Source organism: Brachyistius frenatus, unplaced genomic scaffold (genome assembly GCF_029030835.1).
Source record: "Brachyistius frenatus isolate BFR_SWC_R1_liver_20210118 unplaced genomic scaffold, ASM2903083v1 Contig_142, whole genome shotgun sequence".
In the NCBI taxonomy this organism is placed as follows: Eukaryota; Metazoa; Chordata; class Actinopteri; family Embiotocidae; genus Brachyistius; species Brachyistius frenatus.
Window position 1 is genome coordinate 240,746 of NW_027210741.1, and position 16,293 is coordinate 257,038.

The 16,293-nt window shown below is 38.6% G+C and overlaps 2 protein-coding genes across 5 annotated transcripts; both read left to right on the forward strand.

The window, feature by feature from the left end:
- Nucleotides 1–1,116: 1,116 nt before the first annotated feature.
- On the forward strand, nucleotides 1,117–8,153 carry LOC138630805 (leucine-rich repeat LGI family member 2-like). Its single transcript, XM_069715377.1, has 8 exons — nucleotides 1,117–1,417; nucleotides 1,618–1,689; nucleotides 1,921–1,992; nucleotides 2,266–2,337; nucleotides 2,462–2,533; nucleotides 3,127–3,296; nucleotides 4,920–5,084; nucleotides 5,815–8,153. The coding sequence occupies exons 1-8, from the start codon at nucleotides 1,242–1,244 to the stop codon at nucleotides 6,648–6,650; spliced, it is 1,635 nt and encodes a 544-aa protein (XP_069571478.1). The 5' UTR covers nucleotides 1,117–1,241; the 3' UTR covers nucleotides 6,651–8,153.
- A 1,740-nt stretch (nucleotides 8,154–9,893) lies between these two features.
- Nucleotides 9,894–15,855, forward strand: LOC138630826 (coiled-coil domain-containing protein 149-like). 4 transcript variants are annotated; one of them, XM_069715400.1, is made up of 14 exons: nucleotides 9,894–10,085; nucleotides 10,365–10,451; nucleotides 11,300–11,461; nucleotides 11,592–11,630; nucleotides 11,974–12,081; nucleotides 12,314–12,430; nucleotides 12,875–13,047; nucleotides 13,398–13,470; nucleotides 13,636–13,720; nucleotides 13,926–14,073; nucleotides 14,192–14,268; nucleotides 14,391–14,426; nucleotides 14,617–14,682; nucleotides 14,776–15,855. In XM_069715400.1, the coding sequence occupies exons 1-14, from the start codon at nucleotides 10,035–10,037 to the stop codon at nucleotides 15,312–15,314; spliced, it is 1,761 nt and encodes a 586-aa protein (XP_069571501.1). In that variant the 5' UTR covers nucleotides 9,894–10,034; the 3' UTR covers nucleotides 15,315–15,855. The 4 variants fall into 4 exon arrangements, with proteins under 4 accessions (XP_069571501.1, XP_069571502.1, XP_069571503.1 ...); XM_069715401.1 differs by lacking the exon at nucleotides 14,391–14,426; XM_069715402.1 differs by lacking the exon at nucleotides 10,365–10,451 and having other exon boundaries at nucleotides 9,895–10,085.
- The last annotated feature ends 438 nt before the right edge of the window (nucleotides 15,856–16,293 follow it).

Sequence of the window (16,293 nt, forward strand, 5' to 3'; positions counted from 1 at the left end):
TCTCCCTTCAAAACTTGGAGGAACACAAAAATTGACTGACTGCTACAAAGCATAGTTACCCAAGCTCCTCCAGCTGGAATTTTCTAATGTCTAAAATATCATCACAGCCTGTAGAAGTCAAGACAAGGTCTGGAAGACCGAGAAGAAAAATTCAGAAAGGATGCAAATGTCATGGAGTCAGTCAAGAAACTGAAACTGAAAAGAGGCTGACTCCTAAAAAAGGATAATGATCCAAAGCACGACTACAAACTCCCCCATGAGATGAAAACTGAGGCCTTTGGATCGACCCCAACAGTCCCTGAAATTACAGAAAATCTGTGTAGATCTTAAAGACTTTGTATGCAATAAAGCCTAAAAATATAATTAAACAATATGAAGTGATCAGCAAGGAAGAGTGAAAATTTCTAAATAAAGAAGAGAAACTCTCTTAGATGGTAACAAAAAGTTATTGTAACCACTAATATCTGCCAGAGGATTACCAACGACAGCTCACAGATGACCGTTTTCTAATGTTTAAAGTTGATCAAATAAAAAGGACCACTGTATTAACTATATTTACTTCTTTTCACTTCAAAAATTACCAGAATTTGTGGTCCTGATGACCGTTCTATTGTTTACTAGAAATTGAATGCATCAGTTATTGATGTACCAATCAAAATGAGCTGGGAAACTGACATGACTGTGGCTTACAGGAAGAATAAAGTTTCTGCCCTTCTGTGTATTTAGGTTTGGGGGTGACTGTGTCAGCTGCTACATGTTGATTGATTTTCAGCTTTGTGGGTCCTAATAAAGTACATCTCTTTGTTATGCAGACTGTGTCACGTTATACACAGGTTATTCTACATGACCAACACAAATCTATAATCCAATGGTCTCCATGGTGCTGAAATAACCTCTTCATGGCATGTTGATGCTGTGCGACGTTTTAGTGTTTTGTAGGCCTATTTATTCCAGCACCTCGAATCTCTTTAAATTTCCTTCTGTGACTTTAAATTAAATAATCGTTGAATACATATTGACACACACTCATGATCAGAGTCGCTCTCCACGACAAATCATTCCTGACGAATCGACGCCCCCCCCCCTCCCCGTCCAAAACCAAAGCAGCCTTCCGGGACGCAGCTGTAGCGGTATCAGCCTGTGTCAGGGCTTTCCTGCTGCATTCCGATATCGACCAGCGAATCAAACCTCCGGCTTGCTCTGTCGGTCTCACTGGCTAACATTAATGTCCAAGAGGCAACATGACATCTACTAAGCGGTGGTTAGAGGTGGGTTTTGCGCTGTTTTGTATTTATGTAGCAGCTGAATCGAAAAGGAATTTCAAATGTCCTTCAGGATGCTCGTGCTCCAAGGAGACCATCATCTGCGTCGGTGCCGCACAAATGCCCCGGACTATTCCGAATGAGATCAACTCACTGTAAGTAAATAAAGGACTCTATTTCTTCAGCTAAACGGGGTCAGTTCTACCATAAATCCGCTAAGAAATCGCCAGACAACTAATAGCCTACTGCTTTAAAAACGACCATCTACTCCCCATTGTGCGCTTCCCTGCAGAGTTGGCACTTGATGTGTCTGGTACAGAGTGTTGAGATGTCCTTTATGTGTTTCCCCCGACAGAAGCATGGTAAATGGATCCATTGCAGAAATCACAGAGGGGATGTTTTCAGCTATGCCCTCTCTTCAGTTGCTGTAAGTGCCTTTAGTACCCCGAAACTGCCAGTGTTTGCTGATTATTGACATTTCAAGGCTTCGTTAACACACACACACACACACACACGCACACACACACACACACAAAAAATATATATACATGATGGAACGTTTTCTTGTTTACTTGGCATTTAGAGAACGAACCAAAATGCCAAAAGAGTTTTACCTTTCTGTTCACTCAGTTGTTAAAAGTTTGTTTTATTTATACAGGCTTCTGAATGCAAACTCTTTGACCACAATTAAAGATGACGCTTTCTCAGGTCTGCCTCATCTAGAGTATTTGTGAGTATCAAATATACTTCTTTCTTAATGTAGCCTGTTAATGTTTTTCAGTTCTACATTAATATATTTACAGGTAGATGCACCCCCGAATCCCAATCTACCCATCTCAATCCCAAAAACACTCAGTTTGCCCTATATCCCCCAACAAAAAGGGCCAAAGATATATAATAAGCAGTTATATGATTATATCTGACATGACATCATGCGTTAAAATATTTGATTTCTCTGCCTGTCCATAACGATAAAATTCTTGTTGTATTATTCTTGGAACAGATTCATTGAAGAGAACAAGATTGAAACAATCACCAAAAATGCCTTTCGAGGTTTACGAGGTTTGACTCATCTGTAAGTCAGAGAATCATTTTACACTTCATATTTACATTATGAGCTGCCTGCAGCAGCTGCAGCTAAAAAAAAACTAAAGAGACAGAACGTGTTTTTATATTGTCTCCCTGCGTCTCTGGTTTAGCTCCCTTGCAAATAATAAGATGAGGTCTCTGCCAAGAAATATCTTTTTGGACTTGGATTCGTTGCTGGAACTGTGAGTAAGCAGTTGTGGTGTCAGCAGTGTGTGTGTGTGTGTGTGTGTGTGTGTGTGTGTGTGTGTGTGTGTGTGTGTGTGTGTGTGTGTGTGTGTGTGTGTGTGTGTGTGTGTGTGTGTTAAGGAGAGAGAGGCTACGTATATACATTTTCAATACTGCATTCCAAAATGAAGCTGACTCAGGCTAGTTTATCCATCCATCCATCCATCCATCCATCCATCCATCCATCCATCCATCCATCCATCTATTCCATCTATCTATCTATCTATCTATCTATCTATCTATCTATCTATCTATCTATCTATCTATCTATCTATCTATCTATCTATCTATCTATCTATCTATCTATCTATCTATCTATCTATCTATCCATCCATCCATCCATCCATCCATCCATCCATCCATCCATCCATCCATCCATCCATCTATCCATCTATCTATCTATCTATCTATCATCCATCCATCCATCCATCCATCCATCCATCCATCCATCCATCCATCCATCCATCCATCCATCTATCTATCTATCTATCTATCTATCTATCTATCCGTCCATCCATCCCACCTGTACTGTCCCTCTGTCATGCATCAGGGATCTGCGAGGCAACTCTTTCCAGTGCAGTTGTGAGAACAAGTGGCTGATGACGTGGCTGAAAAACACAAATGCCACAGTATCGGATGTCTTCTGCTCAGGCCCCAATGACATGAAGGGCAAGCGGCTGAATGACCTTCCTATTCCACCGGGCGAATGCATTTCCACAGGTAAAATGACAAGTTCACCATTAACGGCACTTCAGAACAGCCGCGGGCACAGCTGAGATTGTCATGTTAAAAGTAATCAATAGAACTGATGAATAATTAAACAGGTCAATACCATATACCACTGTGCCCTCAAATACAAACAGACCAACGGCCTGCTAACATGTTTGGCTCCGAGTACACACACATACTGTCAGTACATCCGCATTGACACATGAACACACATCCACACATAAAAAAACAGAGCTACAAGACTAAGAGTCCCAAGCCACATAAGCAGCTGTTTTAGCACGCTAACATGCTGCTGTTCAGACACCAAGTTCACCATGTTCATCATTTTAGCTTAGTTGGAAGCATTTTAACATCTGCAAATCACAGACTACAAATTTGAAAAGTTAAAAGTTTATAAATGATTACAAAACATTCATAAGGGGAACATGAATGCCTGTGTCAAATTTCACAACAATCCATGCAGCAGATGTTGAGATATTTCTATCAAAATGTCATGGTGGCACTAGAGAAAGATATAACGAGTCTCTAAAGTCATTAGGATTCATCCTGTCTTGGCCAGGTCTCCCTTGAAAAAGAGATTTTTAATCTCAATGAGACTCTCCTGGTTAAATAAAATAAAAATAAAAATCCTCTGGGTACCATGGATATCTGTACCAAATTTTATGCCTCTTGACCTCGGCACTCCGAGGACTCTCCGGCTTCTCAGTTTAAAATTTATGGAAGAAATACAAATATTTTCATGCCTGTTATCCAACAGTGGATTGAATGTTTCAAGGCATTTCTACAAAATGTACCCAACACAACTGTTGTTGTATGAGCTGTGGGTTACCTTCACAAATTACATCATAGATGTCATCAGTATACAAATTGTTTTGTTCAACTATGATTGTTAAAGACATGAATTTTAACACCAATTCTGCGAAACATAGCCCCATGTATGTTGCACAGTAGAAAGTTTAATACATCTGCTGACCAGAGGTGGCAGAGCTACCAACAGACTTTGGATGTGTTCAGATTGCCCACTTGTTTAATCCGAACACAGCATGAGACAGTGGACCCAGCGTATAACTCGTACAGCAACGAAGAGAAAAGTGGGTCCATGTTTGTAGTTCTGTTGCTGAAAAACTGGACACATATTATGGACATATTACATTAAATATTGGTTTCACCCCTAAAAAAGATGTGAAAGGTGAAAAAATAAAATTTGTATTTCCCCCACTAGAAGTCCGCCTTTACTGTCTTTTAAGTCAGAACCATATCATAATATGAATAATATTCTTCTTCTCAGATACACCGTCTCATCACATCTTTAGTAGAAAAATTGCATTAGCAGTTATTTCATAATCGTGGGCAAAGCAATCATCAGCGTAAATGTAGACAGACAAGACAACTAAACCGACACAAATTATTATATCATTGCAAGAAATATGAGACTACAACATAGCATACCTAAAAATATTGTCGATACTAAAAGCTAAATATGATAGCCCTGAATCTCTGCAGAAGACATTTTTCACAGTAGTGAAAATGTGATGTAAGCAGTGAGGTCCTAAATGTTGATGCTTTCACTTCATCTGCAAACCAGCACTTTCTGTTTTTGTCTGCATCTCTCAGACTTTGTAAGTCATCAGTCCATTCCCATTCAGTCCATGTCAGCGGACATCTTCTCCTTTAAAGAGGACATCTATGTGGCGATGGCTGCACCGAACACCAACAGCTGCGTGATCATGGAGTGGGATCATATCGAAATGAATTTCAGAAAATTTGATAATATTACAGGTTTGACAACACAAGTCTTTTTTTTTTTTTTTTTTTTTTTAAAGGCTGGTGATTTAAATGTTTTCTCAATACCATTAAGTACCTTGAAAATACTAAAAAAAACAACAATGACTTGATCCTGCAGCCTGTATAGCCTGTTTAGCTAAAGCCGGATACAAGTTATTCCTCTGTACTATAGAGCTCCATCGGCATTTAAAAAACAATTACAAACACACAGTGTTGTATTGATCCAAATGTTCTTCAATATAATAAAGACTGGATCTACTACTACTAATACTGAATCCAGCACACAAACACCGTCCAGGTGCTGTTAATACTGTCAAGAGCACACAATGCGTATCCATCCACAGCTGAAAATAGTTCTCAATCATTGCAGCAAAAGCACTATTCAGCTCTTATAGGAAATTATTGTGGCTTTTTCTTAAAATAATTCATGAATGCATTTCTAACCATCGTTTAAATATTCAACACCTCTGTAGAAACAAATGGGCTAAGTGCCACAAACAGGCTGGGGAGGGCAGAAAGTACTGACAGACTGGCTCATTGTTGGTTTTAGTCTTTTCTAAATTTCTGATTATGGTAACAAAAAAATTGGAAACTGTCGACATTAATCTTGAAGTAAAAGTTTTAACTAACTTTTTACATATAATAATATTTTTTGTTATCTTACCGAGTTATTCATCTTAAACAGAATTGTTTTGTATTACCACTGACAGCTTTTTCTTCACAGGGAAGTCTGTTGTTGGATGCAAGTCGGTGTTGATTGAAAACCATGTCTTGATCATCGTCACTCAGCTCTTTGGTGGCTCCCACATTTACAAGTTTGATGATCAACAAAACAAGTTCACCAAGTTTCAAACTATCGAGGTCTTCAACATCTCAAAGCCAAATGATATTGAGGTCTTCCAAATGGAGGGAGATTGGTATTTTTTGATTGTGGACAGCTCCAAGGCGGGGCTGTCTACTCTCTACAAGTGGACTGACCAACCAGACCGCAATGAAACGGGTTTCTACTCCTACCAGTTTCTCCATGAGTGGTTTCGTGACACAGATGCTGAGTTTGTCGAGGTGGATGGGAAGTCCTACCTCATCTTAGCCAGTCGCTCTCAGCCGCCTGTCATCTTCCTGTGGAACAAGAGTACCCTGAAGTTCATACTCCACAGTGAAATCCCAAATGTCGATGACGTGGTGGCAGTCAAAGCTTTTCGGGTGGAGGGTGACATGTATCTGGCCATGACTTGCTACATCGGCGACTCCCAAGTCCTAAAGTGGACCAATAAGCAGTTCACCGAGGTGCAGGCTCTTCCCTCCCGAGGAGCGATGATCCTCCAGCCTTTCATCTTCTCAGACAGACACTACCTTGCTCTCGGCAGCGATTACTCTTTCACACAGATCTACCTCTGGGATGCAGAGACGAAGACGTTTCACAAGTTCAAGGACATTTATGTGCAGTCGCCCCGGTCTTTTACTGTGGTGACCACTGACCGGAGGAATTTCATCTTTTCCCCCAGCTTCAAGGGCAAATCAATGGTTTTTGAGCATATATTTGTAGATTTAAGCTTATAATACTAATCAGAATGGTTACTGACCACAGTATATAACTGCTCACTCAGATCAATGATGTGTGTATGCTACAAAGAAGTCTCAAATGCTGTATATCTTCTTTCTGCATCTAGATATATCTTTTGGTTGGAGACCAAAAATTGTTGGAAAATGTCTGGGCATTCTGAGCAATTTTGAAGGTATAATTCATGCAAGACCACAATGAATTAACTTAAAACTAAAGGCTGACAGAAATTCAAAACATTAGCAATCTTTGAAATGAAACTGCATGAAGATAATTTTATGACAACCAGATATATGCTGTGAAGGTGTTGGCTTTTATCATAATTCTTTCAAGTAAACAGTGGTCAAGACAGGGAGTGTCGATTCTGCCAGTGGCTATCATAGACTATAGGCTGGCCACCCCACACAGGTAGTAAGAAGCCTATGTATTAGGGTTATAAAAATATAAAGCCCATTATAAACGATTCTTTGTAGTGCACTTGTTGCCTCTTTCAGAGATTAAAAAAAAAAAGAAGAAAAAAAAGAGTGAGACACCTGAAATTGTGGCCATTCTGCCTACGGCCAGTCAACTCAGCAAAACTGAACAACATACACACTTTCAGGCCATCTCAAAGTGTGAGTATCCTCAAACATAAAATACTTTGTACGATGTAATGTATGACTTTTTATTTTATTTTTAATGCTCTTCTGAATGGCCAGACTTCAATTCAATTAAAGCGCCTTGGCCTTTGTGAAATTTTGGCTGCGCCGCTGCAAGTAAAATGTCAGATGTTTCCCAAAAACGCACTGAACTCTTTAGTGATTGGTGTCAAAGAACAGAAACTATCTGACCAGCAGAAATTCTGAGGCGATCTAATCCCAGTAACTGCTCTGATTTATAACTGCATGACAGGTTTTCTTCTTCACCAAAACTAAAGCAGAATGTATTAGATAAATATAATGAGCTTAAGTCTAACTGCTCAACATCTCTAACAAGCTCCTGTATGCCAATACTACCGAGTGCCTGATTAATTGCAAAACAAATTACTAATTTATTCTTGATTCCTATGCAACTTGTTTAATACTAGGTGTTGGTACTGACTTACAATCACAAGATCAACTGTGTGCTGCTACCTTACTTGAAATGCTTTGTAGAAACCTTTACATGAAGCCAATGTGTGCTCTTTTTACTTTTGATATGTTATATGTATTGTACAGATTTATTTATAGTCTAAAACCTACATACCTAACAATGGCATGATGTGCACATTAGGCCGGCTTTTGTAGACACACTTAGTATGCTAACTAGGCAATATGTTTTTGTTAAATTATCAGATTTCTTGGGCAGAAAGGATTAGTGGCCCTCCATCTATCCTGATGTAGTACCTCACAGTGATGTATATACATATAGCTTTTTAATTCTACTAACCTAATGCAATGAACTGACCTTTTACACATCTCCATCCTTCAATCCTATATGTAACAACGGGTTTGTGGAAATGCATTAAAGAACATTTAACCACATGTATTGTAATAAATTGTTTTTTAATCTGTCCTCCACTCTTGGCAGGTGTACAGACAATGAAACGTGGCTTTAAGTGCCTCCGACAGCATGTTTGAAATTGATCGCCTGTCAGTATCTGCTGCCTCATACAGCATTATCTTTCAGTTGCATCAGAGGACAAAAGACAAACTCACATGGTTCATTTCAGGGACAAATATAAGCAAAAGTAATGAATGAGTAATGAGTAATGAGTTTGCAATTGCATTTACTATTTAGTCAGATAGAGTTGAGGGGTGATGTTGATTAATATAGCTGTAAATTCTCTTCAAATCAAAACATGTACAAACAGAATCATTGTATTTTCTGTCAAAAATGCATATAATGAAATAGCTACTTAGAATACACTGTCGATTTCCCCCCCACTGTGATTCAAGAGCGTTTTAATCCTAGTGCAGTGAGCTAATTTTATTATATCACTTCAAGCCACTGAGATGACTTACCTGACTGACGCACTTCCCGCACTTCCGGCTTGACGTCACTGTGGCCACCAGCTGCTCTGCCTTGTGTTGAGTAAATAATCTACTGGCTGCTCCTCCGGTTGCAGAATGACGATCCCTTTATATCGTTCCGTCAGGTCATACATCATCAGTGTCCAGTTTCCAGCGATAAATTAACTTTGAACACGACACACGAACTTTAGCGCCACCGCAATCAAAAACCCATTTTCTTTTCCGGGGTCAAACACCTGACCAAAAAAAAAAAAAAGACCTTCCTACCTGTAGCCCACACGTGAGCTCTAGATACAGCGACACCCAATGTACACAGAGAGAATAACAACTCAATTCTGGTTATTCCAGCGATGTATTTGTCTCCTCCTGTCGGTAAAAAGTGTACACAGCCACAAACAAAACACTTAATATTCCAGTACATGATGATGATAAACAGTGTATTTTAAAGGATGCACACTGGATCAAAGGAAGCTCCTCATGCAGCTGATTAAATTTTTATGGAAGAAAGTTTCAAACAAATGACAAATGACTGCTGTGAATTCAATTATCGACCTTATTTTTGTTCCATGATTTATTATTATTGATAATATAACAGCTGTAGTTTTGAATCTGAGCATTACTGTCAGTTAAGACCACAAACTTTAAAATACAACAATAGATTCACTTCCTGAGCCTGTGCACATTCAGTTTGAATTGGTTGATATAGAAAAAAGCTCATGTCTAATGTAGTATCACCACTTTCTTCGTGGTTTGCATTGCAAGCATTGTACATTAAAATAAATAATTTTCACAAGGTATCAATAATGCACCATTGTTGTATATCGAGAGCACAAATATGCATTCAGGTTGCCGGTGCCACTAAATAGCTAATAAATAATAACCATGATATAGTTAAACAAATCTAAAGAATTTACAGCTCAGTTTATTGTATGGAAATATCATTTCATTCTGATTCGTTTGCAGAGCAATTTCAGACCATTTTAACTGACTATTTTACATTTTATTTCAGCCTTAAAGTTAAAAGATTGTTTAAGTAAGTCGACAAATAAGTAAACATTAAACGTTTGATTTATAGTCATTCGTATAATTTTACTATTTATTTCATGTTGTCTTATTTATTCAGGGATAATTACGTCTCAGCTGGTGGTTTCTCCGTAAACATACAACACCTACCAGACAGCGCTGCGATTTTGTTTTACAAGGGTCTCCGAATGCGCCGTGACGCAGCTCTGACGTCAGGGTAGGCGGAAGTGATGCAGATCCCGTTCCTCGATCGCCTAATCCGCTTTGATGATGCAAAATGTCCCTGAATTCAGCAGAGCCAGTGCAGTGATGCCGGCGTGAAACTCCCCTCGCGTCGTTGTTGACCTTTACCGTGCAGCACGGAGAGAGATGGATCTGTCCAGGAGGAGCGAGAGTGCCTGGCAGGGGCTGCTCGGAGAGGTGAGGCTGGAAAGACGCAGAGAGGAGACGAAGGAGAGAGCCTGCACATTTCCACTCATGTTCACTGATCGCGGGATGAGTATTATGTCCAACTGAATATTGTCCAGGCTTTCTAAATTATGTCTGCTGCATCTTGTTTGGACGCACAGACGAGACACAAAAATATCCAGATTAAACAGTCTTTACAGGATTAAATCTCAGCTCCTGTGGTTTCTCTAAACCTTCAAGTATAAGGAAGTATTTTTTTTATTTATTCTTTCTTCTTCCTTGTACCTGCAGAGCCCAGTGTCTTGTAAAGTTACTGACGTAACAACATGCACTACGCGGCAGGCTGACGAGTTTTCACTGGTTGTCAAAAAGGAAGACGTATGTTATGTTTTATTCCACATTTATTTTCCAGCTGGAGTTACTAGTTACTTTGCAATTAAAAACAGGCTACATTTGATATGATCTTTTAAAAAAAATTTTTTTTTTATAAGATATGAAGCATTGTTCCAGATGAATAATAGTAGGTCTATAGGAAGAAGATCCTCAACTTCTATTGGTTTATGATCACTTCTATGCAAATACTCTACGCAGTTCCAGTATTAAATTATACAAGTTCAATTTATTGTGTATTCTCTCAATCGGCTTTGTTTATGACTTAACATTGTGATAGTCTTTTTTGTTTTGTTTTTTAAATAATGCAAAACATGACACACGATTTTGTTGTCTAAATTAGTGTATATATATATCAATATTTTTGTAACCAGATTGATTCTGAAAATTTATTTTAAGTAGGTATGATGCTGAAATGATCCATGGCTTTATTGATAATCAGAAAAGTAGTTGAAGAAAGCCTAATTTAATTTATAGAGCAAAAAATGCAAAGTATCAAGTTGGAGCAGCTTCTCAAATGTGAGGAATATATATATATATGAATTTATTTTGGCATTTTTCACTTCTCTGACATTTAATACTGTAAATGATTCATCAACACATGAATCCTACGTGATGACAATAGTCAGAAGTTTGAGCGTTAACAGATGCTGTAATAAATATTAATATCAGAAGATATTTCATGCGGCTACTGTAATTTGTATTACTTCCTCGTCATCTTTCATCAGCAGTTGAAAACTTCTTAACCATTATATATATGGTTCACTGCATATAGACCATTTTCATTTACTAATACCAATACATTTTTCCATCAAAACATGTGCTCTTCTGTACAGTACCTGGTTTGTAAGCAGAAGTTGGAGAGCAAGAAAGAAGCTCTTCTGATTTTGTCTAAAGAGCTGGACACCTGCCAGCAGGAGAGGGATCAGTACAGACTGATGGCCAACCAGCTCCGCGAGCGACACCAAGGACTCAAGAAGAAGTACAGGGAACTCATTGTAAGCTGAACTATTACAGCCTCATGTGTTACAACAGCCAGCAAAATGGAGAATTAAAATCATGCTTGTCCTTTGTCTAGTATTTAATTTAGTGATGTTGCATTTAATTTCTTTGTTTTTGAACTAACAGGATGGAGATCCTTCTCTGCCTCCTGAGAAAAGGAATCAAGTGAGTCATTTCAACCTGCTGCTTTTCTAACAAAAGTGCATACTGCGATGCATACTACTTAAAGTTCACAATGATGTTAGAGACATTCAGGAAAGTCAGTTGTGTGCACACAGCATCCTTGTATTTACTGCATGGCTGGTTGTACACTAAAACAGTTACTGATTGGTGCCTGTGGTGGGGTAAAAACCTTTATAGTTTTATTCGGGTAAAATGAAAAATGTTCCTAGGCTTAAAGTTTTACATGCCCTGCTCAGAACATGACACTCGATACATTTATTGATGTAACAACCAGTTTAATCTGTGTGATTTAGCTCATGTGCCCCTTTGTTCATCTCTCATTCAGGTGAATTTAGCTCAGCTACTGAGAGATTCCAGAGAGAAAAGCAGTCACCTTTCTGAGGAGGTGAAGGAGCTGAAACAGCGACTGGTAGAAGCTCAGGGTGATAACAAGGTATTAAAACAAACTGTTCACTATCGTGGAAGTTGCTGTGGTATAAAAATATTAAATTTCTGTGTCTCGTTACTCATGAGTATATCTCCAACATCCCCAACATTTGATGTTAATTTTAGAGCACTATATTGAGGCATTCAGAGAATATATAGCAGAATACTGTCATGCTGTGTAAACACACAATGAAGGAAGAAAATGATTAACAGATTTCTCTTATTTTCTGTTGCTACAGCTCCTACGAATGACCATCACCAAACAGAGGCTGGGAGATGAGGAGGTCGGTGCGCGACACTTTCCTGCACATGAGAGAGAGGATCTGGTCAAACAGTTAGAAAGAGCTAGAGAGCAGGTGAGGACTGCCGGCTGTATTCAGATCATTCAGGAGATATTCACTTAACTGTTTGTCATGGTTTAATTGGATTTTTACAAGCATAACAACTATAATTTACTACAAACAAATGCACATTAAACTTTAACATAGTACTTGGGATATGAGTGTGTCTCATTCTTGAATTGAATGATTGGAATTTGATGAAAGTCAGAAAACAATGATATAAATGTCAGTAAAGGTAATTTACAAACTATGATAACGATGGAAAACTATGTCAAATATTGCACGAGATAAGTTTGAATGAAACAGGATTGTGTTGAGCTGCTTAATAGTTTTCTTTAGTCAAATATTTAGACGTATAAATATAAGCAGCTGACATTAAGCCAATATAAAAGAAGAGCAGTAGTATGAGTAAATTAAATGTCACTTTCTATACTGACAGTGTGTGTTGTTTTACTGCAGAACGAGGTGCTGGAGCTCAGTGTGAAGTCGCTCACAGACGAGCTTCAGGATGTTCGAGCAGAGCGTGACGTGTTTCAGCAGAAGGCTCATCGGCTCAATGTGGAGATGAACCACATCGTGGGGAGCGATGAGATTCGGATTTTAGACATAGACGCACTCTGCATGGAGAACAGGTCTGTTCCTCGTTTTGAAAAGTATTTGAATTGGTATTATAGTGACTCACAGTACAGATTATTAATATATCTGCAGCCATTATTATAGTTTAAAGAACAAGTTTAGCTTGAGTGGAGCATTCTGTTGAAACCTTAATATCCTATGACTGCCCGACCAGGTCAATAAGAAAATGTGTGCATTTATATCATAGATTCATGTGTTTACATATATTTAAGTGTCAGAGAGAAAAGAAATTGCAACGTTTGGAGTTTGAGTCACATCTTAAAGGGTTCTTTATCATTCAAACAGACTGAACTGAAGAGGTTTATTTATTTCTGAATTGAGGGTTTTGAAAAAAATAATCTTTCAGGTATTTGCATGAGCGGCTTAGTCAACTTCAAGAAGAGGTCAACTTGGTCAAAACAAATCTGGTGAAGTACAAGGTACCTACATTGGTTTTGTCTTTGGACATTTTTAATGACAGCAGTATCTTGAATAAATATTTACTGAGCAGTCCATTTACATTTTTTACAAATGATTCATTGAAAAGAGATTATTTATTTTTGTTGTCTTAAAAACCTTCTCTGCTACATTTCACCTGGTTTCAGAGTGCCCTGGAGTGTAGGAAGAACTCTAAAATCTGTGGGAAACCCAACAGTAGTGCTCTGACTGGGGTTCTTTCTGCTAAACAAGGTCAGAAGCATCGTATTTTTAAAAACCTTCTCATGTTTAGTATGCGCACATTGTCTTCTAAATCTGTGCCTCTGTAACCCATTTAATTCAAATGTACTCACTCCAATTTACTGAGTACCTTAAAGTGATCGTTCAGCCATGTCGGTGTCTGATGGAAAATGGTGTTTGGTGTTTACTTTAACTGTGACTATTGATGTTCATGCAGTAAAGGAGCTGTTGCTGTCTGAAGAAAATGGCTGCAGTTTGCCCGTGACTCCTCAGTCCATCTCAGACCTCAAGTCTCTCGCCACTGCTCTGCTGGAAACGATCCATGAAAAGAACATGGTGTTTCAGCACCAACGCCAAATCAACAAGTACGGAAGCTTATACATCAATCTCTCTGTTTACACTTTACAGATGCCTGGGTCTGATTTGTTCTCATATTTTAGGGACAAACCTGAGAATAAAATTATTTTTCTGTCTTGTCTTTAGAATTCTTGGAAATCGAGTAGCAGAGCTTGAGAAGAAACTAAAAACTCTAGAGATGTCTGGATTATGGAGCCTCCCAGGTGGATATAAGTGTCTTAATATTTTGACACAAGTGTATATTGTCTTAACTTGTGTCCTGCATACTGTTTACAATAATTTCTATTCCTTCTTCCGCCCTTTTGCTTCTTCTTGCTACCTGGAGGCCTGACTTATAATGTTTCTCTGGGAATATATGGAAGTATGTTCCTCTAATAACAATGTCATCTACTGTCTAATTTATGAACTTCTTCTTCTTCTTCCATTACTTCTCACATGTGCCAAATTTAAATTTACTCATCTTTATCTAATCCACCAGTTTCAAGTAGTATATAGAAAACTATTTTTTTTTCTTATAAGAGCTGACATTGAATAATATTTTATGATAATAGGAGGAAAAGACGCCATTATCCTCAACACGCAGCAGATTGACTCACTTGATTCTCCTGGAGAGGAAGGTGAATATTCAGTGGAATTACACCTCTATCCGTCCTTATCCATCATATTGAAACTATATGTCTTAAATGTTATTTCTCTGTCTGTTCTTAAAGGTGACAAGGAGTCTGAAAACATGTCGGCCCAGCAGCAGAGCGCCACAGAGGATTCAAACCAAGAAAGTGAAACACCAGCTATGTCAGATTTCCAAGAAGACACACCGTCACCATCCACCGTGGAGACCTCCCACCAGAACTCTGCACACCAGACGGTTGAGGGAGAGCCAGCCCCCCCTCAACCTCCAATGTCAAACAGTGATGAGTGTGATGAAAATGGCGAATCACAGCTCACAATGGATTGTACTGCTTTAACAAAAGAAGAGGAGTGTCTGAGTGACTCTGCTCCCATAGAGACGTATCTGAACAAACCCCATCCGTCAGGCCCCAGGCACCTACAGCAACCTTCAGAAAATTCAGACCCAGCAGGAGGAAGAGAGGATGAGTCACACGAATGCGCTAACGGGGCAGAAACTGTTGAGACAGAGTGTATCATAACAGACGAGAATATACATGTCGTTTCATCTACTTCTGAGAAACAGCAGGAGGACGTCCAATCAAACCAGCAGACAGATGTGTGTGGTCGTCAGGAGACATGAAGTCATCCAGGAGCTACTTACATGTCACATACATGTCGCATTTAAGAGAGGAAAAAAAATTAATAATAACAAAAGATGCATTTATAATATAATGGAACTTTATTTATTTTTATGAGTAATTCAAAATTCAAGAAACATCTCAAATATGTCCAACACATGAAAAACAATTACTGGGACACAACATTTAAAATGTTCTCATTAATACATTCCTCTGAAAGAAATAACAATGACTCCTACTTAACCTAAAAAAAAAACCTCTGAAGTGGTCAAACTTTTCCTGCTTACACTTTCTCTGTTTTCTGAGGCCTCTGGCATCTCTCATGTTAGTCCCACCTTTAAAGCTGATGTCACCAAAGTAATGCACCCATGTGTGATTATTCAATCTCGTTCCAAAACCATTTTTATGAATACGCTGCACCAACAGCCTCCACTCTTCTGTTATGGTTTCTACAATATCTTGAAACCTGGTAGCAGGACTTTTCTCTATTCATCCATATACATGATTTAGATATCAAAGGTGGAGAAACTGATATATGGTGGTAAAAAAACATGCACTTCAGGTCAGGTTACCTGGCGCCGCGGTCGTGGCAGCCTGCTGCAGCATCTCCCCCCTGAGAGCCCCCCTGCTGTAGTGAAGAAATTTCCCCTCGGGGATTAATAAAGTGTATAAAATCAAATCAAAAATCAAAAAATTAAAATTAAAGAAGGAGCAAACAAGGGCTATGGAATGAGTCGGATATGTCTGTCATTGTACATGTGACGACTTGGATAAGGAGATTGCAATTTGCTTTACATTTCTGCTGCTAACTCTTGAGTAATATTTTGTTTCATTAAAAAAAAAAAAAGTAAAATTGACAATGCAGTCGTTGTTGCTTCGAAAAAATGTTTGTCAGAGACATTCTCCTACCATATTTCTACCTCTGCACATCAGGTGACATTGAAGAAACTTATCTTGATGATGGCTACATCTGCACACAAC